Source organism: Berghia stephanieae, chromosome 6 (assembly GCF_034508935.2).
Source record: "Berghia stephanieae isolate SIO BIC M18660-M18661 chromosome 6, UCSD_Bste_1.3, whole genome shotgun sequence".
NCBI classification, from domain to species: domain Eukaryota; kingdom Metazoa; phylum Mollusca; class Gastropoda; order Nudibranchia; family Aeolidiidae; genus Berghia; species Berghia stephanieae.
Genome location: NC_088365.1, coordinates 14,120,641 through 14,144,640, shown reverse-complemented (window position 1 = coordinate 14,144,640; position 24,000 = coordinate 14,120,641). Strand labels below are relative to the sequence as shown.

General features: G+C 37.7%; 1 protein-coding gene across 4 annotated transcripts in view; it reads right to left on the bottom strand.

Annotated features, from left to right (window-relative positions):
- Positions 1-14,561, bottom strand: part of LOC144974526 (sugar phosphate exchanger 3-like) — a 49,825-nt gene extending 35,264 nt beyond the window's left edge. The window contains exons 1-3 of one of the 4 annotated variants that reach the window (XM_078917465.1): positions 14,190-14,561; positions 6,450-6,641; positions 963-1,074 (exon numbers count right to left, since the gene is read on the bottom strand). In XM_078917465.1, coding sequence (XP_078773591.1) covers positions 963-1,074; positions 6,450-6,517 — 180 coding nt within the window. In that variant the 5' untranslated portion in view covers positions 6,518-6,641; positions 14,190-14,561. Of the gene's footprint in view, positions 1-962; positions 1,075-6,449; positions 6,642-13,858; positions 14,049-14,189 lie in introns of those variants that run through there. The other 3 variants (XM_078917463.1, XM_078917466.1, XM_078917464.1) reach the window with 3 other exon arrangements.
- Between the last annotated feature and the right edge of the window lie 9,439 nt (positions 14,562-24,000).

Here is a 24,000-nt window from a genome sequence, read left to right as displayed (position 1 = left end):
CTTTCACGATGTAAGCTTTCTGTGAGTTTTGTTACGCTATTGTTATCCTCCTCATCATCAGAATCATTAATTATCATTATTATCATTATTTTTGCTAGTGGAGAACCTGCAGAGAAATTGAGGCAGTCAACTTTTATACTTTTCATAAGTCTGTACAGTGGTAATAATCAAGACAATGGGTAATAGAATTACCCTTAATTTAAGAAAGGTTGGCGAGTTACTTTTATATTAATCTGTAAAACATAGTTTGTATCATTTTTAGACATCCCAGTAGAATTCTGTGCTCAATGATAGAAATTTAACACTGGCTTTACGGAACAATGTAAACAGCCAACCCTATTTTAAAAAAAGAATAGATTGATTATTATTATTACTTGAGAGTATCAAGAGAGGTTTAAAATTGCACCATTTTTATTGCGGATGAGATGATAGTATCATAGTGAGAGATTTTAAATTACGTCATCATTTTTTGTTGTGGATGTGCTAGAAATGTGTAGGATCAATTATACTCGAAAACGCAATGAAGGCCACTTTAGGTCCAATTTAGCATTGAGTATTACGACCTAGAAGATTTTCTTAGTATTAGTTTGAGTCAACGGGTGACAGAATTAGCCTGAAATTAAAAAAAGGTTTGCAACTTACTCGTAATCAGTCTGTAAAAAATAGTTTTTAGTAATTTTTAGATTTGACAGTAATTCTGTGCTCGGTAATAAAATAATTTAACATCGGCAGTATGGAACAATGTTGATACCCAACCCAATTTTTTCTCAGAAGAGATTATTGTTGTTGTTGTTGTTGTTGTTGTTGTTGTTGTTGTTGTTGTTGTTATTATTATTATGATTATTATTATGATTATTATTATTATTATTATTATTATTATTATTATTATTATTATTATTATTATTATTATCATTATTATTATCATGATTATTATTATCATTATTACTATCCTCATTACTTACGTTATCTGGTTTGACCTGGAGAGTGACATTATCCGAACTTGGTGTCCACACGTTGCCAGTAGAGGTTTTCACATTGCTGAAGGCTTTTCTATTGGCGTGGAACAGGGCGTAGCTAGGAGATGTATAGATATAGACAGATTATGTTAGATGTAAATGACATGTGGCTAAATAGTCTTTTCATATTGCTGAAGGCTTTTCTATTGGCGTGGAACAAGGCATAGCTAGGAGATATATAGATATAGACAGATTATGTTGGATGTAAATCATCATCATCATTGCCTTTTTCACCCTGGGTCAGGGTATAGGCCACAGACAAAAAGTTTCCATCCTTCTCTATCTTGAGCCAACTTTTTTATCTCATTCCAGGTCTTACCACTTCTCTGTATATCAGCTTCTTTAATTCTTCTCCATGTTAATTTGAAGCTGCTTGTTTGGCGAAGACATCATCGGGTCAGCAGAGTCCTTTCAGCTTTGTCTGTTGTCCTTCATAAATTCTGTAATTCCAGAAACTCTTCGGTCGCCCAAGCTAAAAAAAGGATTTGGTTTGTCTGTCTGCGTTTCTGTAACGATTTGAGTTTAACGGAAAGGGGTGTTAACCCTTTGCCAACCCCCAACCTGGAGGACCAGGTGACTCAAAGATGGGGGAATCACACACCATTAGTCGCCTTTTACGACACGCTGGCTTGGCATTGGGCTATTCTTGACCCTCTCAGTTGAGGGACTCCGGACACCACACGGATGTAAATGGCATGGCTAAATAGTCTTTTCACATTGCTGAAGGCTTTTCTATTGGCGTGGAACAAGGCATAGCTAGGAGATATATAGATATAGACAGAATATGTTGGATGGAAATGACATGGCTAAATAGTCTTTTCACATTGCTGAAGGCTTTTCTATTGGCGTGGAACAAGGCATAGCTAGGAGATATATAGATATAGACAGAATATGTTGGATGGAAATGACATGGCTAAATAGTCTTTTCACATTGCTGAAGGCTTTTCTATTGGCGTGGAACAAGGCATAGCTAGTAGATATATAGATATAGACAGAATATGTTGGATGGAAATGACATGGCTAAATGGTCTTTTCACATTGCTGAAGGCTTTTCTATTGGCGTGGAACAAGGCGTAACTAGGAGATGTATAGATATAGACAGATTATGTTGGATGGAAATGACATGGCTAAATAGTCTGTCACATTGCTGAAGGCTTTTCTATTGGCGTGGAACAAGGCATAGCTAGGAGATATATAGATATAGACAGATTATGTTGGATGAAAATGGCATGGCTAAATAGTCTTTTCACATTGCTGAAGGCTTTTCTATTGGCGTGGAACAAGGCATAGCTAGGAGATATATAGATATAGACAGATTATGTTGGATGTAAATGACATGGCTAAATAGTCTTGTCACATTGCTGAAGGCTTTTCTTTTGGCGTGGAACAAGGCATAGCTAGGAGATATATAGATAAGATATGAAGTGAATAGAAAAGTGCCAGAAGACAATAGAGAATAAAAATTTTTCGCGGCGGTGGTGGGGTTTGAACCTGCGACCTTATTGGTACGACAACTCCGCCTGGCAGGTGAGAGCGTGGCTCTACCGTGTGAGCTATCCACGAACACAAAATATTCGTTTCAAACTCAAAGTCATTACTAGATCCCTCTCTCACCCACTTCTTGAGACCGCCGATTCGTTCGTACACCACCATCGCGAATAATTTTGACCAGCAGTTAAGCTTAATAGCCAATATTCTCAACACAAACATATAACATAGAAACGATTGAGACATTGAGTATGCTCCGGTGTATGGGGTGAATTTTTAATTCAGAAAAGTGAGTGGAGCAGGCACTTATGTTGGTAACAACAAGATATGAAGTGAATAGAAAAGTGCCAGAAGACAATAGAGAATAAAAATTTTTCGCGGCGGTGTGGGGTTTGAACCTGCGACCTTATTGGTACGACAATTCCGCCTGCAGGTGAGAGCGTGGCTCTACCGTGTGAGCTATCCACGAACACAAAATATTCGTTTCAAACTCAAAGTCATTACTAGATCCCTCTCTCACCCACTTCTTGAGACCGCCGATTCGTTCGTACACCACCATCGCGAATAATTTTGACCAGCAGTTAAGCTTAATAGCCAATATTCTCAACACAAACATATAACATAGAAACGATTGAGACATTGAGTATGCTCCGGTGTATGGGTGAATTTTTAATTCAGAAAAGTGAGTGGAGCAGGCACTTATGTTGGTAACAACAAGATATGAAGTGAATAGAAAAGTGCCAGAAGACAATAGAGAATAAAAATTTTTATTCTCTATTGTCTTCTGGCACTTTTCTATTCACTTCATATCTTGTTGTTACCAACATAAGTGCCTGCTCCACTCACTTTTCTGAATTAAAAATTCACCCCATACACCGGAGCATACTCAATGTCTCAATCGTTTCTATGTTATATGTTTGTGTTGAGAATATTGGCTATTAAGCTTAACTGCTGGTCAAAATTATTCGCGATGGTGGTGTACGAACGAATCGGCGGTCTCAAGAAGTGGGTGAGAGAGGGATCTAGTAATGACTTTGAGTTTGAAACGAATATTTTGTGTTCGTGGATAGCTCACACGGTAGAGCCACGCTCTCACCTGCCAGGCGGAGTTGTCGTACCAATAAGGTCGCAGGTTCAAACCCCACCACCGCCGCGAAAAAAAATTTTTATTCTCTATTGTCTTCTGGCACTTTTCTATTCACTTCATATCTTGTTGTTACCAACATAAGTGCCTGCTCCACTCACTTTTCTGAATTAAAAATTCACCCCATACACCGAGCATACTCAATGTCTCAATCGTTTCTATGTTATATGTTTGTGTTGAGAATATTGGCTATTAAGCTTAACTGCTGGTCAAAATTATTCGCGATGGTGGTGTACGAACGAATCGGCGGTCTCAAGAAGTGGGTGAGAGAGGGATCTAGTAATGACTTTGAGTTTGAAACGAATATTTTGTGTTCGTGGATAGCTCACACGGTAGAGCCACGCTCTCACCTGCCAGGCGGAGTTGTCGTACCAATAAGGTCGCAGGTTCAAACCCCACCACCGCCGCGAAAAATTTTTATTCTCTATTGTCTTCTGGCACTTTTCTATTCACTTCATATCTTGTTGTTACCAACATAAGTGCCTGCTCCACTCACTTTTCTGAATTAAAAATTCACCCCATACACCGGAGCATACTCAATGTCTCAATCGTTTCTATGTTATATGTTTGTGTTGAGAATATTGGCTATTAAGCTTAACTGCTGGTCAAAATTATTCGCGATGGTGGTGTACGAACGAATCGGCGGTCTCAAGAAGTGGTGAGAGAGGGATCTAGTAATGACTTTGAGTTTGAAACGAATATTTTGTGTTCGTGGATAGCTCACACGGTAGAGCCACGCTCTCACCTGCCAGGCGGAGTTGTCGTACCAATAAGGTCGCAGTTCAAACCCCACCACCGCCGCGAAAAATTTTTATTCTCTATTGTCTTCTGGCACTTTTCTATTCACTTCATATCTTGTTGTTACCAACATAAGTGCCTGCTCCACTCACTTTTCTGAATTAAAAGATATATAGATATAGACAGATTATGTTGGATGTAAATGGCATGGCTAAATAGTCTTTTCACATTGCTGAAGGCTTTTCTATTGGCGTGGAACAAGGCATAGCTAGGAGATATATAGATATAGACAGATTCTTCTTCTTCTTCCAGTGTCATCTCATGGGTTGAGGTCGACTTGAAATGACACGCCAATCTTCCCTGTTGACAGCTTGCTGACTGCATTCGGGTGCCGACAATCCTGTCCATGTCATCATCTATCCAAGTTCTTGCTGGCCTGCCTCTTCATCTTTTCCCCTCAACTCTACCCTCAAGAATGTCCTTGTTGACAGTTTGATGGCGTCTTAGGTGTCCAAAATACTTAAGTTTTCTTGTTTTTATTACTTTCATTAGGGTCGGTCTGATATCAAGGATGTCACAGACTTCTTGATTTGTTTTCTTTTCTTTCCAACTGATTTTTCCAAGGCGACGGAAAGTCCACATTTCAAAGGCCTCAATTCTTTTCTCTATTTGTTTGTTCAAGGTCCATGTTTCTGAGCCGTAGAGAAGTGTTGAGTGAACATAACATTTGAGTATTCTTATTCTCGTTTTCATCTGCGTTTGTTGCGAAGTTAAAATGTTATTCAGTTGACTGAACCTCGACTTAGCTATAGCAATCCTGTTTTTCACTTCCAGCTCATTCTTTCCGTTGTTGGTCATTGTCTGTCCAAGATCTTTAAAAGAATCTACTTGTTCGATGTTTTGATATTAATTTGGATTTTTGCGCTTTTTTCAGGCTTCTTTGACATGACCATTACCTTCGTCTTTTGAACATTCATCTCTAGAGCCTTTGCTGTACTGTTCAGGTTTACTTGATTTGCAAGGATCTGTAGATTTGTCTCGTTCGATGCTAACAATACTGTATCATCTGCATATCTCAGATTATTTATCCTCCTACCTCCAATAACAATACCTGGAATGTGCTCGGTTTTACGGAAGATAAACTCTGTGTACAGGTTAAATAGATATGGAGAGAGGATACATCCTTGACGAACTCCTCTTTTAATTGGCGTGAAAGGTGACAGATCGCCCTGAATCCTGATGGCTGCTTTTTGATGCCAATATAGATTGGTGATTAGCCGTATATTTTTGCCAGACAGATTATGTTGGATGTAAATGGCATGGCTAAATAGTCTTTTCACATTGCTGAAGGCTTTTCTATTGGCGTGGAACAGGGCATAGCTAGGAGATATATAGATATAGACAGATTATGATGGATGTAAATGGCATGGCTAAATAGCCTTTTCATGGAATCCACTGTTTACAAAAACAAAAGAGAGAGAAAGAGAGAGAGAGGTTAAGTGAGAGAGAGAGAGAGAGAGAGAGAGAGAGAGAGAGAGAGAGAGAGAGAGAGAGAGAGAGAGAGAGAGAGTGAGAGATATTATAATTATGACAGAGAGAGAGAGAGAGAGAGAGAGAGAGAGAGAGAGAGAGAGAGAGAGATATTATAATTATGGCAGAGAGAGAGATAGAGAATAGAGTGAGATTAAGACAGAGAGAGGGAGAGAGAGAGAGAGAGAGAGAGAGAGAGAGAGAGAGATAAAGACACAGAGAGAGAGAGAGAGAGAGAGAGAGAGAGATAGACAGAGAGATAAAGACAGAGAGAGAGAGAGGAAAAAAAAGAAAAAAGAAAGTGAGGTAGACATTATGGCAAAGAACAGTCAGTGGAGGAGTTAATCAAGTTCAAGCACTTTGTAATAGACTAGTATCCAACCCAAAGGATTACAAGCAATTCTGTAGTCCGCTTCATGCTACAGAAACCGGGATAAACTCAGACTCCATGGGCCTAATGGCTCTGAAGGACTATTTGGGGGGGCGGGGGGGGTCAAATCTAAAAATAAACACAAATGAATCATTTCAATCACCTGAAAAAAGTGAGAACAAAGACGGCAATCTTGTGTGACAGCTCCCTGGTGAATCGGATACGGGCCATGTCTGGGAATCGAAAGGGATGAAGTTGGAGACAACACACAATGACAATGACAACACAAATCAATCAACACTTGCTACAAGAACCTTCCGGACTCAAGACACACCCACTCCACATCCCATAATTCCTGTGGATAGAATATACAAAGAAATATTTAATGAATTATTTATATATTTACATATCTAAATTGGGGCTATGTGGTCTAGTGATATGACCCATTTCGCCTTCGGATTGGAAGGTTCTGGGTTCGAGTCCTGAGTGGAGCATAGTTGAAACCTTGGAAAAGGTGCTTTACTCACATTCTCTCACCGTACTCAGGTGTAAAATGAGTACCCAGCCATTAACAGCGTTGTCTCTGTCCGGAAAAAATGTTATATCACTCAACAGGCATCATGTCTCATCCTACATGTTAAGTGTTGCTGTTGGCTGTGACAACCAAACGTAGTCCTTCAGAGCCTTTAGGCCCACGGAGCCGGAATTTATCCCAGTTTCCATAGCGTGAAACGGACAATAGCAATTGCCTGCTACCCTTTGGATAGGACGCTAGACTATCACAAAGTAATTTCCACCAAATCTAACAGACTCAGTTACCCAATCACTGCTGGGTGGACAGGGGGGGGGGGGGCAGAAAAAATTTCGACTGCACTGGGGATCGATCTCGGTACCTTTGAGTGTGAAGCGAGTGCTCTACCATGACAACTGAAAAGTAACACCACAATATTTGCCCTCAATAAAATTGAATTGGAATCAAATATTTGAGGCCAATGGAGGTTTACAATAAAAACAGTCTTAAACTAAATTGCATTTGAAATTGTGAATTCCTTCCCACAACAGATAACTAAAGTCGCACAGCGGCATTGGGACCTCGTTTGACACTAAAAACGTCGGAGTTCAAGACAACAATATATTTTTTTTTAAACAAAGCATTACAACCTCTGGCTCTTAAAAGCAAAGCCTGCGTTCCAGCCAGAAGGTGTATTTTATCTTAAACTAAAACAAACAAAAAACAAACAACAAAAAAAAACCCAAAATAATAAAAAAGATTGGGGAAAGTTATTTTACATTTGTAGGCCCTAGAGTTCATGCCAAAGAGAATTTTAGATTGGTTTTTAAGTTTTTTTCTCCAAATCTCAACTGAATGAATATTCCTTTTAATGTAATGATAGTAAAAAGCTAAATGTATGTGCCAGGAATTGTGGGTAATGTGTGTGTCTCCTGAAACCAGAGCGTATCCATGATTTCTATAGGTAAATTGTCTGAAATAAACATTTGAATCTAGAGCCTATTTTCATTATTACCGTCATCAACATCATCATTTTTTGTTACCATTATTATCATATTATTATTATTATTATTATTATTATTATTATTATTATTATTATTATTATTACCATTATTATTATTATTATTATTATTATTATTATTATTATTATTATTATTATATTGATATTATTATTAATACTATTATTATTATTATTATTATTATTATTATTATTATTATTATTATTATTATTATTATTATTATTATTATTATTATTTTCATCATCATCGTCATCATCATCATCATTATTATTGTTATTATTGTCAATCTATATTTCCATATATCCACATTGCTCTAGTCACAACCATTCACGCACACGCCCGGAATACGCCAAACCTTTCTTGGAATAAAATAGATCAAAAAGAAAAACGTCCCCTTGGGAAAGGAGAAAAGGAATTTTACATATAATAATATCACATCTATATTTCTAACAAATAAAAATGTCCCTAATATGTTATTTTTGTGTGTCTAATCGTAAACAACCGTTAAGTATCTTACTTTCCTGTGGGGTTTTTCTGTGACTTGGCGACAAAAGTTTCTAAAAATGAAAGTTTGGCCCCTCCAGCGTGAAATCGAAATCGCCTTATCATTGGCATAAGTCGGCCTAGACGATATCTCAGCAGAAGTTATTCAACTCTTTATCACGCTGCTCATTATGTCATTGCCCCCCCCCCCCCCCCCCCCCGGGGTGGAGGGGGGAGGGGTTGAGGGGGGAGAGAGAGTGGAATGGAAGGGAGAGATAACAAATTATGTTGAATCAACTATTGCATAATGTATCCTGTAATATCCCACTGACCTAAACTAACTAACTCTATCTCTCTATCACACACACACACACACACTCTCATTCTCTCTCTCTCTCTCTCTCTCTCTCTCTCTCTCTCTCTCTCTCTCTCTCTCTCTCCTCTCTCTCTCCCACACATACACTCTCTCTCTCTCTCTCTCTTTCTCTCCCACACATACACACACTCTCTCTCTCTCTCTCTCTCTCCCACACATACACACTCTCTCACACACACACACACCCACTCTCTCTCTCACACACACACACACTCTCCTTCTCTCTCTCTCCCACACATACACTCTCTCTCTCTCTCTCTCTCTCTCTCTCTCTCTCTCTCTCTCTCTCTCTCTCTCTCTCTCAAACACACACACACACCTATTAAAGACACGCTGTTGAGTACTTTCCAGTGGAAAGTAAAGCGTTAAAAATTATAACTAAGCTGTATTAATCAGACTATTAATGTTCAAGGGAACACAGTTTTGTATGTTGGCCCGTTATACTTTCCGGATGGCAATGTTGTGAGTTTCCTCGGCAAAGCGCACAGCATCCATACTCACACCACGCAATCATACCACACCCACAAACATAAACATACATCACACACACACCCATCCAAATAAATCATACCACACCCACAAACATAAACATACATCACACACACACCCACCCAAATAAATCATGCCACACCCACAAACATAAACATACATCACACACACACCCACCCAAATAAATCATACCACACCCACAAACATAAACATACATCACACACACACCCACCCAAATAAATCATACCACACCCACAAACATAAACATACATCACACACACACACACCCAAATAAATCATACCACATCCACAAACATTAACATACATCACACACACACCCACCCAAATAAATCATACCACACCCACAAACATAAACATACATCACACACACACCCACCCAAATAAATCATACCACACCCACAAACATAAACATACATCACACACACACCCACCCAAATAAATCATACCACACCCACAAACATAAACATACATCACACACACACCCACCCAAATAAATCATACCACACCCACAAACATAAACATACATCACACACACACCCAAATAAATCATACCACACCCAAAAACATAAACATATATCACATAAACAAAAACACACACATAAACAAATCACACCACACAAACAAGACACACACCATGAAAACACATCACACCTCCGAAAAGCAAACACACAACCGAATATTCACGCACACACACACCTACACACAGAGAGTTCCAAATAGTTGTTCTACCTGGCAGCACCACCCCCAGTGACATTGACAGCCCCCCCCCCCCCCCCCACCACCACAAGATGAATGTCCCAAGTAAGCAATATCATCAAAATTGCCAAGGCAAGTATAGTATATATGACACTGGATTATTCTTGACGTCACCTTGGTGCACTTGTACCAGTTATAGTTAGTAATAATAAACGTTACAGAGTAATAGATAGGGGTGTTGGGGGGGGGGGGGGGGGGGGGGGGGGGGGGGGAAGAGAGTAAAACACACATCGACCACAATCAACTGGGCAAAAATAAGAACATGAATTTTAATTAATTTTGTATTTTTGTTTTGTTTTCATGTTATTATTTTTTTTTTTTGAAGGGGGGGGGGGGGGGGGGGGGGGGGGGGGGGGGGGGGGGGGGGGGGGGGGGGGGGGGGGGGGGGGGGGGGGGGGGGGGGGGGGGGGGGTGTAATATGAATATTTTAAATGGGGGAGGGGGGGGGGTGAGATCTAAATATTATGAATTCAGTCAAGATGATTATATAAAAAAGCTATGGTCATTGATATTGACATTGGGGGGTGAGGCAATACAGATGAAAACCTTCAACCCCCCCCCCCCCCCCCCCCCCGCCCCTCCCCTCTGGTCCATCCATCCACCCATACGATACGAATGTTAAACTTGACTGACCTCTCACAGTTTCTGACATTGGTGATGTTAAATAGGCCTGGCATTTGCTTGGAATTGGGGATTTTATGATTAATATCGTTATCACCGTGTCATCACAACCACACGGAAATGTGAAGGGCAACTAGCATACACACACACACACACATACACACACACACACACACACATGAAAGTACCATATTTTTTTAAATTCCTCTTTTGTATAAAAATTTTATGAATATCGACTGTAATACTATAAGTCAGTCGGACTGGGTCAAACACACACACACACACATGAAAGTACCATATATTTTTTTTAAATTCTTCTTTTGTATAAATTTTATGAATACCACCAGTAACACTAAATGCCAGTCGGACTGGGTCAGGCAGTTATTGAAAGAATATGACACACAAAAACTCTCTCTCTCTCTCTCTCTCTCTCTCTCTCTCTCTCTCTCTCTCTCTCTCTCTCTCTCTCTCTCTCTCTCTCGTGAATGAGTAGCTTTTATCGGCAGTTATAGATATATAATATCATATAATAGGAGAGTGTTATTAGAAAGGCACAACAAAACTTGTGACTGGTACTGCATGAAATTGAAATATTATGGTTCCATGTGGCCTGCTGGGGGGAGTAAATAAAACACGCTGAAGTCCATTGAGCATGGTAAATCGACAGTAATGTTCTATATAAATGTTCATATTTATTTGTTTATTTATTTCAAACATTATAAAACAATACAAGAAAGTCCATTAGTCCTTACAACAAACCATATTATCATTTTTTTTTCTGAAAACAAAAATAGAGGATATTCTAATTCTAACTTTTGTAGTACATTTGTGTTTATTTACAGGTACCATAGATTAAGCCTGTTTCTGTATTGTTGATCGATCAATAAATAATATTGGATTGCAATAAATACTTCAAAGAGTTGTTTTTAAAATGGCAAAGCTACGTCATACTTTTTATCAATAGCTCTCATGTGACTTGTGATAACAAAAATGTATTATCTATCTTATATCAACTCAGATACTCAATACGATTCTTATGAATAGATATCAAATACGAAATGCCCATAGAGGAGGAGAAGAAGAAATACTCCACAACAAAGGCAAACAGGGAAATGGTTATCTGAGCTCATAGCTGTATAGCTTTATAACTTTTATTATTTTAATTCATTTTTGTAATTGACAAATACGTAAAATTGATGTAAATGAAAATGAACTCCAGTAATTATTAATTATTTTGTTATTTTCATTTGCATTAACTTTACGTATTTGTCAATTACAATCTACAGTGGATATTCAGACCCAAACTCCAGTAATTATTCATTATTTTGTTGAATCCAAATAACCACAGAAGACTGTTCAAACGAGTCTGAATTGTCTGAATTGTCACTTCGTTATCAAAAAAATTTTTTTTAATTAGAGTTTTCAGGGGTTATATATAACATATCATTAGACACTAGAACTACTAGTGAAAATTACCAATTTGTCTTTAATATAATAATAATAATAATAATAATAATAATAATAATAATAATAATAATAATAATAATAATAATAATAATAATAATAATAATAATAAAATAGATCTTTATTATCCATAAATATGGCAATTTGTCATTTAGTTACACTTGTTATAACGTTAAATGATAACTATAACATTGAACAGATATTTCACTCCTACTTATTCTCTCTCTCTCTCTCTCTCTCTCTCTCTCTCTCTCTCTCTCTCTTATATATATATATATATATATATATATATATATATATATATATATATATATATATATATATATATATATATATATATATATATCTCAAAAATTACAATTAGTTTTATTGAATCAAACATGTCTATATAATTGTCGGTTTGGAGCCAAAAATCCGTAGTTCTACGAAAATAATAGTAGTAGTAGTAGCAGGCAGGTCTGCATCTGGTTTGGACATACAGCCACAGCTATAGAGAAAAACATCAGAAATACTCTAAACAACCAAAGAACAAAAAAAAGATGATTTACTCTTACAGTCTTAGCAACACAGCTAGGGAATCTTATAATTCAAAGATAAATCGGCAAAAATAAAAATATTTATTTTGACCTGTTCCTTAAATTAGGTACTTAGTATCATTGTTAATTTCCAATCCCCCCCCCCCCCACCTCCCCAATGCAGTCTTTTGCACTGGATTACAATTACAAGCTGGTAAAGTTGTGACTAAGACCCAAGAGGCTGGAGGTTTTGATTTTACAATAAAGTTCATTAGACCAAATGCTAACTATTTTGAACAACTTTGTTGGGTTTTTTTTTTATTTCAATTACAAAGATTCTGGTGAGCAGTCAGAATACAACAAAAAGTCCTCCTCCCATAATACACCTATTATATCACAATCACATTCATCACATTCATACTCAATTGTGATTCACTGTCTTAAAGCAGTATTATGGCGGGATGGACCGTAGCCATCGTTAACGTCACCCAGTGATGAAAATGCGCGTTATAAATGTCATGTATTATTATTATTTACACCAGGGAGTCAAAATCTTGGTCTCCTTAACTAAAACGAGCCATTTTTGCAAGAGAAACCAAAACAAAACAACAAATAAAGAGAAAACAACCCCTTCTCCCCTCCCCCCCCCCCCCCCCCCCCCCCCCCCACAAAATAATAATAAAAATAACCCCCACTCCACAACATAAAGACACGGTTCCAATAATGAAATTACTTTTATATCAGAAGACCACACCGTGGTCTCCCTTCTAACAAAAACAAAAAATAAATAAATAAATAAATAAATAAATAAATAAATAATAAAGAGAAAAGGAAAAGAAAAAAAGAAAACTAAATTAACTTTTGTGATGGACGGCCGATAACTTGCAAACTCTCTTATGAATTTTTTTTCTTTGGGGGGGGGGGGGGGGGGGGGGGGGGGCATGATTAATACTAATTATATTTTTACAAGGCTTTAAAAACAAAAGAAAAAAAAGACTAGAAAAACAAACAACCAAGCAATAAATAAACCGAAGAAAAAAAAAATCGCCCCTTTCTAAACAGAAAGAAATAGTTCCATAAATCATAAACGACTTAACCATGGCTATGGATGGACAAGGTGCTGGAAATGGATGGATGATAAACACAACAAAACGAAGCCTAGAATTCATTTCTGTATATACTATAGCCTTAGCCTACGGTATTCTGGAGTATATAAATATAATTCATTACATGTCAAAAACTCCAAAAAAAAAAAGTTCTTAATTCACTTTACGAGGTCTGAATCATCTCGACATAATACTAATACTAATACAATACCTTTTAGAGTTAGAGACGAAGGGAAAAATTTTAAGTCCTGACGAGAATTTATCAAGGTGTATCTAGTAGATAGCAGTTCAACAGTAAGTCTAGTAAAACCTCTACAGAGATATGCATGATAAAAATATTAGATATAGGGAGATTAGGTAGATAATTCCCTCGCTCTCACTCTCACTCATGATCAATCTGCAACGCAGCTGAGTTCATCATGTGAACATCATGTGATGTAAAAAAAAATATCGATTGAGTTCTTGAACTTGAAATAAAGCGTCTTTCACTTTCCAGTTTGAGTAAGAAGATTGGAAACTAAAAGTCGAAAAAGGCAACTTACCTACTGGTGTAAAGTGCATCCGACAAATCCAAACATATGGGTATTTAATCCAAGCCCTTTTACATCTTCGAACCTTCTTTACTAAAGACGATAGGACAGATATCTAGATGTGGATAGACCTTCGCTCACTCACTGTCACTAAGAGACTAGAGACCCACTCACTCTGCAGAAAGTGAAGACCAACTCAACTCAAATAGCTAATCAAGCCAACACACAAATGATCGAAATGTTATCCTGATAATTTGAGATTTAAAAATGTATGTTCAAACCAAATAAGAAAGAAGGAAAGAATGAATGAATGAAAAATTGATTTGTTATGGGTTTGTTCTTTCTTCTTTCATTATCCATAACCATGGGCAAAACTTTGGTAATATCAGTATCGACACAGTATCGTCCGTGTCATTTGAAGTTACGAGAACATGAAATTGAGAAAAATCAATACATTCATTAATAATTATGCTACCTTCGTTTCGGATTGTTTTAATTTTGATACTTGTTGAAAAGAAAAAAAACGGCTTTCTTCCCTCAGTGTGTTTAAGAATGAAATGCCAAAATCCACTCATATAAGAGGAATCCACTATCACAAAACTTTGTATACAAGGGAAAGTTTTAATTCTGTCTGATACTTCTCTACTCACTTCATTTCTTGTTATTATTAAAAACTCCACTCGTTTTGTTTGTCTTTTTGTTTGTTTGTTGTTGTTGTTTTGTTTGTTTTTGGTTGTTTTTTTTTTTTTTCTAGTTTTTATTGAAATGAATAAAAATGTAATCGTAACGATTAGTCATACATAATCAGTACTAAAACTTGTAACATTAATGTCAACTTCTTCCCATCAGAAATGTTTACGTTGTTGACCCAGAGAGTAATCTACCAGATAATTTTTATGGAAAGTGAACATGTCTATGATGTCATACTGATTTATAATCTACGAAACAGAATAGGCAAAGATTAACGATAATGACAAATCAGTTGTTGATAGAGTGATTAAATAATAAAAATAACAAGGTTTCCGAGAAAATATAATCTAAATGTTAAAAAGTAAAAAAATAAATTAGAGGCTGGAAATAATTAAGTAGAAATGTTAATAAGCAGACGTAAAACAATTGTTGCGATGATAAAGAAACATAATTTTGATGTTTTCTGTTATTAAAAACGAACAAGCCCTAAACGGACATGTCAATTTTGCCTTTTAACTACATTAGACGCTAAATATTGGATTAAGTGATCAAATATGGCAATCTGGCATTTATCCGGAAGAGCCTGGTCGACTCACAGGGCTTGTGACTCAGGGTTGCCAGATTATTTTTCAACAAAATGCCAGGGGAAGACTCAAAAAATGCCAAAACACTCAAAAAGATGCCAAAGTCTGTTGACTCCCACCCCCACTAAGAAAACTACTCACTTTTGATAGACAATTTACTATCATATCCTGGTGGCTTGCGTGTTTTCTTTTCTTTTTCTTTTCTTTTATTTTTTTTTTTTTTATTTTTTTTTTGAATTATACTAAATTTCCTGTTGGGGTAATTATTTACCTACTGACTACTAAGTGGAGTGCTAAACCACTACACCACGGTTGGATTTTAAGAATGAAAAAGAAATGTGAAGATGTTTGTTTTTACGCGTTTAGAAATAATTAAGAAAAGGTGTCATTTGAAGTATAATATACAAGAAAAGAAAATGCCAAATGAAAATGCCAAATGCCAAATGATTTTTCTAATGCCAAACGGTTTTCAAAAATGCCAGATTTTTGGAATCTGGCATTTAAAATGCCAAACTGGCAACCCTGTTGTGACTGATGTGTAACTTGAATGGTGTGTGTGGGGGGGGGGGGGGGGGGGGGGGGGGGGGGGGAACACGCACATTCCGACTTATTCAAGGGGGAAAAGTCGTGACGTCACACCTTCTACTTTTATGGTTCCTAAATCATTGGAAGTGTGTCGGTAACCGACTTATTCAAGGGGGAAAAGTCGTGACGTCACACCTTCTACTTTTATGGTTCCTAAATCATTGGAAGTGTGTCGGTAACCATTAGGTGGCATAACTATTTTAGTAGCAGGAACGGGACGCAAAAAGAGCGAGGATGGATGGTGTTTGTTGACGACCAGGATATATTTAAACCAAGAAAATACGATGACATCACTCTGAAACCAGAGGACCGTTTACACAAGGTATGTATTCAGCTCTCTGGAGGAATACTTTTACACTTCCAATGAAAAAGGAACCAGACGATGATTCATGATGTGTAAAGAGGGCTACTGGATGGATACGACTACTAGGTGGTATCAGCCGATAATTTATTTATGCTCATGGGAGAACACCCAGGGGTTATCAAACTAGAGATCTGAGGCTTGTCTCTCAACGACGCGGAGAGACATTTTGCCCCGATCCAATAGATGGCGCTACCGTGTGTGTGTGGCAATAGCTCGCCTTCTCAGTCGGCTTTTTGACTCACTATAGCTCGCCTATGGAACAAGCTACCAATATCGTGCTCTATTCTATCTAAATTATAATATTTTAAAAATTACGCTCTTCCGCCACGACATCGTGAAATACCGTCGCCCAGGCATTCCACGAAGGAATATAGATAACACATCAAACAAGATGTCCGATGTCAACAGGAATCGCCCTTGTTGTCCAAGTGAGCAAATTGGGGGTTTAAAAAGTTTTTAAAATTGATCTTTATATGGTGCCATATCCACTAACTGTGCTCAAAGCGCTTTACAAGGGGTCCCTGGTCAACAGCAATATTTAACATGTAGGGCAGGACATGACGCCCGTTAGGCGATATTACAATTTTTCGGACAAAGACAATGCTGTTAACGGCCAGGTACTCATTTTACACCTGAGTACGGTGAGCGAATGGACTCAACTATGCGCCGAGCGCGAGGCTCGAACCAGGACCTTCCGATCTGGAAAGCGAGTGTCATACCACTAGACCACATAGCCGCACAATTAATCTTGCCCAAAGAAACAGAAACCAAAGTGCCTGAAGCGAGGCTCGAACCAGGGACCTTCCGGTTATTATCATAATCGAACTGAAATGAAAATAGAATGGATGGTGCTCACGTCTATAGATAGTATGCGCTTGGCTCAGAAGCTCATAACATTGCCATCCGGAAGTAAAACGCACATTCCGACTTATTCAAGGGGGAAAAGTCGTGACGTCACACCTTCTACTTTTATGGTTCCTAAATCATTGGAAGTGTGTCGGTAACCGACTTATTCAAGGGGGAAAAGTCGTGACGTCACACCTTCTACTTTTATGGTTCCTAAATCATTGGAAGTGTGTCGGTAACCATTAGGTGGCATAACTATTTTAGTAGCAGGAACGGGACGCAAAAAGAGCGAGGATGGATGGTGTTTGTTGACGACCAGGATATATTTAAACCAAGAAAATACGATGACATCACTCTGAAACCAGAGGACCGTTTACACAAGGTATGTATTCAGCTCTCTGGAGGAATACTTTTACACTTCCAATGAAAAAGGAACCAGACGATGATTCATGATGTGTAAAGAGGGCTACTGGATGGATACGACTACTAGGTGGTATCAGCCGATAATTTATTTATGCTCATGGGAGAACCACCCAGGGGTTATCAAACTAGAGATCTGAGGCTTGTCTCTCAACGACGCGGAGAGACATTTTGCCCCGATCCAATAGATGGCGCTACCGGTGTGTGTGGCAATAGCTCGCCTTCTCAGTCGGCTTTTTGACTCACTATAGCTCGCCTATGGAACAAGCTACCAATATCGTGCTCTATTCTATCTAAATTATAATATTTTAAAAATTACGCTCTTCCGCCACGACATCGTGAAATACCGTCGCCCAGGCATTCCACGAAGGAATATAGATAACACATCAAACAAGATGTCCGATGTCAACAGGAATCGCCCTTGTTGTCCAAGTGAGCAAATTGGGGGTTTAAAAAGTTTTTAAAATTGATCTTTATATGGTGCCATATCCACTAACTGTGCTCAAAGCGCTTTACAAGGGGTCCCTGGTCAACAGCAATATTTAACATGTAGGGCAGGACATGACGCCCGTTAGGCGATATTACAATTTTTCGGACAAAGACAATGCTGTTAACGGCCAGGTACTCATTTTACACCTGAGTACGGTGAGCGAATGGACTCAACTATGCGCCGAGCGCGAGGCTCGAACCCAGGACCTTCCGATCTGGAAAGCGAGTGTCATACCACTAGACCACATAGCCGCACAATTAATCTTGCCCAAAGAAACAGAAACCAAAGTGCCTGAAGCGAGGCTCGAACCAGGGACCTTCCGGTTATTATCATAATCGAACTGAAATGAAAATAGAATGGATGGTGCTCACGTCTATAGATAGTATGCGCTTGGCTCAGAAGCTCATAACATTGCCATCCGGAAGTAAAACGGACCTACACACAAAACTGTGTGTATCCATGAACGTTTATAGTTGGGTTATACAGTTCAGTGAGCATTTCTCATAAACGCGGATGGCAAAAAACAATAACAAAGACCTGAGTGACGTCATCTTCGAACTATCTATAAAGCAGAGAAACATGCAGACGACACGAGATCTTTGACGGGGATGGCTGTAAAGTCAAAGTCTTTACAGTTGAATTCAGAGCACGAGGGTTCGTGGTAACCTCGATATCCATAATATGAACTCATTTGCCAACTCAATATCACGAATGGATGAAGGATAAAAGGAGTCGCAGCGGTTGGGAACACGTCAGGAATTCCAAAAAGCAAGAGTTTAACCCTCTCCATACCACCTATTGGAAAATCGTCACATTTGTTACGATACAGCCGTCCCTTTTCTTTTCCTGATATCATTTCATTTTGCTATAGTTATAAAAACTTGACATTCTGTAATAGAGTTCTTATTGCCGAACAATATTATGTATAGAATGTTCTTGTTGCTTTTCTGTTTGAGTAAGAAATGTCTGTTTTTGTGTTGGGTGGGTGTGAAGTTGTGGGGGAAAATTCTGAAAATGGCTGGTAAGGAGAGGGTTAAGAATTAATTGTATATTATTATATTACTTTATTGACCAGAATCACCCTTCTGGCCATTGACAACACTCAACATCGCTTGACTTTGTTCGGCTATGTGACCTGAAGGTATGACGCTCGCCTTCGGATTGGGAGGTCCTAGGTTCCAATCCCGCTCTAAGCGGCGCATCGTTGAGTCATTGGAAGAGGCTCTTTACTCACATTCTCTCACCGTACTCAGGTGTATAATGAGTAGGCTACTAGGCTACCTGGCCGTTCACAGCGTTGATTCTGTCGGATAACGATTGTAATTTCGCCAAACAGGCCCAACATGTCTCGTCCTATATGTCAAGTGTTACTGTTGGCTTGGGGTCCCTTGTAAAGCGCTTTGGGGACGTTTAGTGGATATTGCGCTATATAAATAAATAAAATCAAATAAAATTCCCTTTATTCATCCCATAGGGGAAATGTGTCTCTAGGGTCTCTGTGCAGCGCCGGTCTCTGTGCAGCGCCGCAAATTGAGCTAGGGCGAGGTGACTTGCTCAAGGCCACACAGCGCAGCGGCGGGTGATCGAACTCGGTACCTTTCGGGTACGAAGCAAAGACCGTACCGCTGAGCCACGCTGGCCCCACATAAATGCTCGTGGTTTTGGGTTAAAAAAAACAAACAAAAATCAACTCTTTGCACTAAATCAAAATACCTGCTTAATCTACTCTTTATATTCTCAAAGATTAAATTATCGCATAACACATACCTATCGCTGCGACAGCAAATAAAGCACTTTGATATTAACTCAAGTTACACTAAGAGCACAGTCAAAAAGTTAAAATTTAAATATTATTATCTATTTGTGTCAAAGTCAAATTAAATACATCATAGTAACTAGTGTGTGTGTGTGTGTGTATATGTGTATGTGCATGTGTGTGTGTGTGTGTGTGTGCGTGTGTGTGTGGTGTATGTAGTTGACTTATCACTGACAGCAAATACATATGGCCTATGTCGGAATGAATAAATAGGTACTGTATATTGAACTTATAGCCATGGCTATCAACAATGGGGTTTATTACTTACTAACTCGCTGACTTAGGCCATTCACTCAGACTGGAGCATAGGCCATCGACAAATTCCCTCCATATGGTCCGTCTTTCTGTCATGTTCTCAGCTTCTCTCCGTGTTCATAATAATAATAATAATAATAATAATAATAATAATAATAATAATAATAATAATAATAATAATAATAATAATAATAATAATAATAATAATAATAATAATAATAATAATGGTAATGAAAATAATAATAATAATAATAATAATAATAATAATAATAATAATAATAATAATATAATAATAATAATAATAATAATGATAATAATGATAATAATAATGATAATAATAATAATAATAATAATAATAATAATAATAATAATAATAATAATAATAATAATAAAATGATGATGATGATGATGATGATGATGATGATGATGATGATGATGATGATGATGATGATGATGATGATGATGATGATGATGATGATGATGATATAATAATAATAATAATAATAATAATAATAATAATAATAATAATAATAATGATTATGATTATGATAATAATAATAATAATAATAATAATAATAATAATAATAATAATAATAATAATAATAATAATAATAATAATAGTAATAATGATAATAATAATGCGTAATTTCTAATGCGCCCCTTTCCAATGTGCTCGGAAGCGCTTATACAAAGACATATATATATAAAAATGAGATCTACGGAAAGTGTCCCCATCGGCGCAAATTCCTCTTAATTAACTTCAAACCGGAACCACTTCAAGAAACAACAACAGTCAACAAAACAACTCAGTCCTGAAGATGGCAAATTAAGCCTGAAACATCGATGTAGACTGCCCCAAACATTGTGGTAAATATTTTAAATAATATATATATATATATATATATATATATATCATACGTAATATATATCATTCAATAAAATCAATAAAATCACTCACAGTAAACTGAAAGACCTATTCATCCGGGCATACGCTGAACATGATACTTTGCTTAAGTCCCAGGTTTGAAAGTGTTTGACAAGATGATAGTTATTTAAATCGATCGATGTTTGAAGGATGACGAGATTTCCGGCCAAACTGTTCAATTCATGTTTTTCCAGAGTACGACCGTTAATTGGTTAATGGGGACGATCTATATTCATGTTTTCGTCCAACCTGGTCATCGATCACATGATTTGTTGCTGTTCAACAATTGGATATTTCTCAACAAATGTAAACGCGCAGTTTTGTGTATGAAAGTTGTAAACATATCCATGTGTCATGATGAGCCAATTGACCAATAATTGTGACGTTGGATATTTCTCAAACTGTGAAAATTTTTCACTATGTGGGTCACTTTGAGCACACTTTGCAATGTGACCTTTGACCTCGAGCACATGGAAAGGTCATATAGATAATCTCCATTCCGATATGATACCGTTTTGAGACAGCTGGTCACCATCTTAGTATCATCATTGTTCATAATAATATATTCTTTCTATCTATATCCCTATCAGTGAGTTATCTAATCATTGTCACAAAGGTTGGGTTGTCATGATATAGATGCTGCGCACTTGGCTAATAAACTCATAACATTGCCATCCGGAAATATAACGACCAACACATAAAACGATGTTTAACCTTAAACGTTTATGCTCTGATTAATACAGTTTAGTGTAATTACTCACAAAAGCGGATGGCAAGAAAAAATAACAAAGACCTGAGTGACGTCAACTTCGAACTATCTATTGTTCTATGGGACAAGCAAGACGAGTATTTTTCTCTTTACATCACTAAAAGACAAATTATAAATTAATCCTACCAAGGCATTGGCCCATGGAGCCGGAGTTTATCCCGGCTTCTATATCGTGAACGGACAATAGCAATTGCTTGCTACCCTTTGGATAGGACGCTAGTCTATCGCAAAGTACTTTCCGCGAAATCTAAGAGACCCAGCTACCCTAATCACTGCTGGGTGGACAGGGTAAAGGGGGGGGGGGGTCAGAAAAAAATCTCGACTTTACCCAGGATTGATCTTGGTCCCTTTGCGTGTGAATCGAGTGCTCTACCAACTGAGCTATTTAGTGAAAACGACTCATGGCTGGATTAAAACGATAACAAAGAGTTGAGTACCGTCAATTTCGTTCGTTCCTGGGTGGGGATATTGACCTCCCATAGTGGGCAGGGAGGTACATGCTGTGTCTTCTATCTCCCCATACCCGTTTTCCAATTGTTTCCTGTCATTGTCTTGGAATGAGATTACTTAGTTTTGTCCTGGCCCTGGTGGGAGTTCCTTGGCTGGGAGGGAAACAGTCGAATGTATAGTTATAGTTTTGGAAGATATTTTTTTTCCATGATTATGTATTGTATATGTTTAGTTTACATATTATATTATATGAGTTGTAAACATTTGAGTGTATTCCTCTTAGTTGGGACCTGTGCTTGTATCTGGATGAGACTTTTAGGTGATCCCAAACTAAGTACTTCGATAGCGTGCTCTTGGAATCTACATCTGTTCCCTATTTGAATCAATTCCCCTTTGTCTCATCTTTTCTTTTGTGCTTTAATTGCAATTCAGGACTTTTTACTATCCCATTTTTCCCCTTTTTACTGGCGCTGATATATCCCTTATGTGTTGCAAGCGCTGTAAAACCCTTAAAAAACAAAAAACAAAAAAAAAAAAAAAAAAAAAAAAAAAAAGAAAAAAAAAAGTCATCAATTTCGTTCCATCTATAGCTTTCTATGTTCCGGCTACTCCTAGTCATTTGGATTGTGTTGATTTGTTTGGGTTACTCCCCTTTGTCCATTTCCTAATAATTTTCTTTGTTGCATTTTCATTTACTTTTATTCGATTTCTACAGGGAAGCGTCAATTTAAATTCGTGGGTTTAAGAGGGAAGCGTAAATTTCAAATTATTGGGTTGTTGTTGTTGTTGTTGTTGTTTTTGATGATGCTGTTGTTGTTGTTGTTATGGTGGTGGTGGTGGTGGTGGTATTGATGGAGGTGGCGGTGGTTGATGTTGTTGTTGTGTTGGTGATTGCTGTTATTTTTGATATTGTTGCTGTTGTTGTTGTTGTTATTGTTGTTGTTGTTGTTGTTGTTGTTATGGTGGTGGTGGTGGTGGTTGTTGTTTTCTTTTTTTTTCTTTTTTTGTTGTTGTTGTTTTTGTTTTTGTTGTTGTTGTTGTTGTTGTTGTTCTTCTTCTTCTTCTTCTTCTTCTTCTTCTTCTTCTTCGTCTTCTTCTTCTTCTTCTTCTTCTCCTTCTTCTTCCTCCTCCTCCTCCTCCTCCTCCTCCTCCTCCTCCTCCTCCCACTCCGCCTCTTCTTCTTCTTCTCCTTTTTAAAAACTTGAGCTTGAGCTTATATATAGTGCAATATTCACTAAACGTGATCAACGCGCTTTACAAAGGTCCCTGAGCAACAACAACACGTAACATGTAGAACGAGACATGACGCCTGTTAGGCGATAATACAATTATTTTTTTCGGACAGAGACAACGCTGTTAACGGCCAGGTACTCATTTTCTACCTGAGGACGGTGAAAAAATGTGAGTAAAGAGCCTTTTCCAAGGACTCAACTATGCGCCGAGCGAGGCTCGAACCCAAAACCTTCCGATCCGAAAGCGAGTGTCATACCACTAGACCACATAGCCGCACGTGTTAACGTGTTATTATTTTTTAATGTAAATGTTGCTGCTCGAGGCTCGAAGAAACAAATAATAATGTGAAATTGAATGTAAGCTTCAATTTAATTACAAAAAAAAAAACAGATCAAA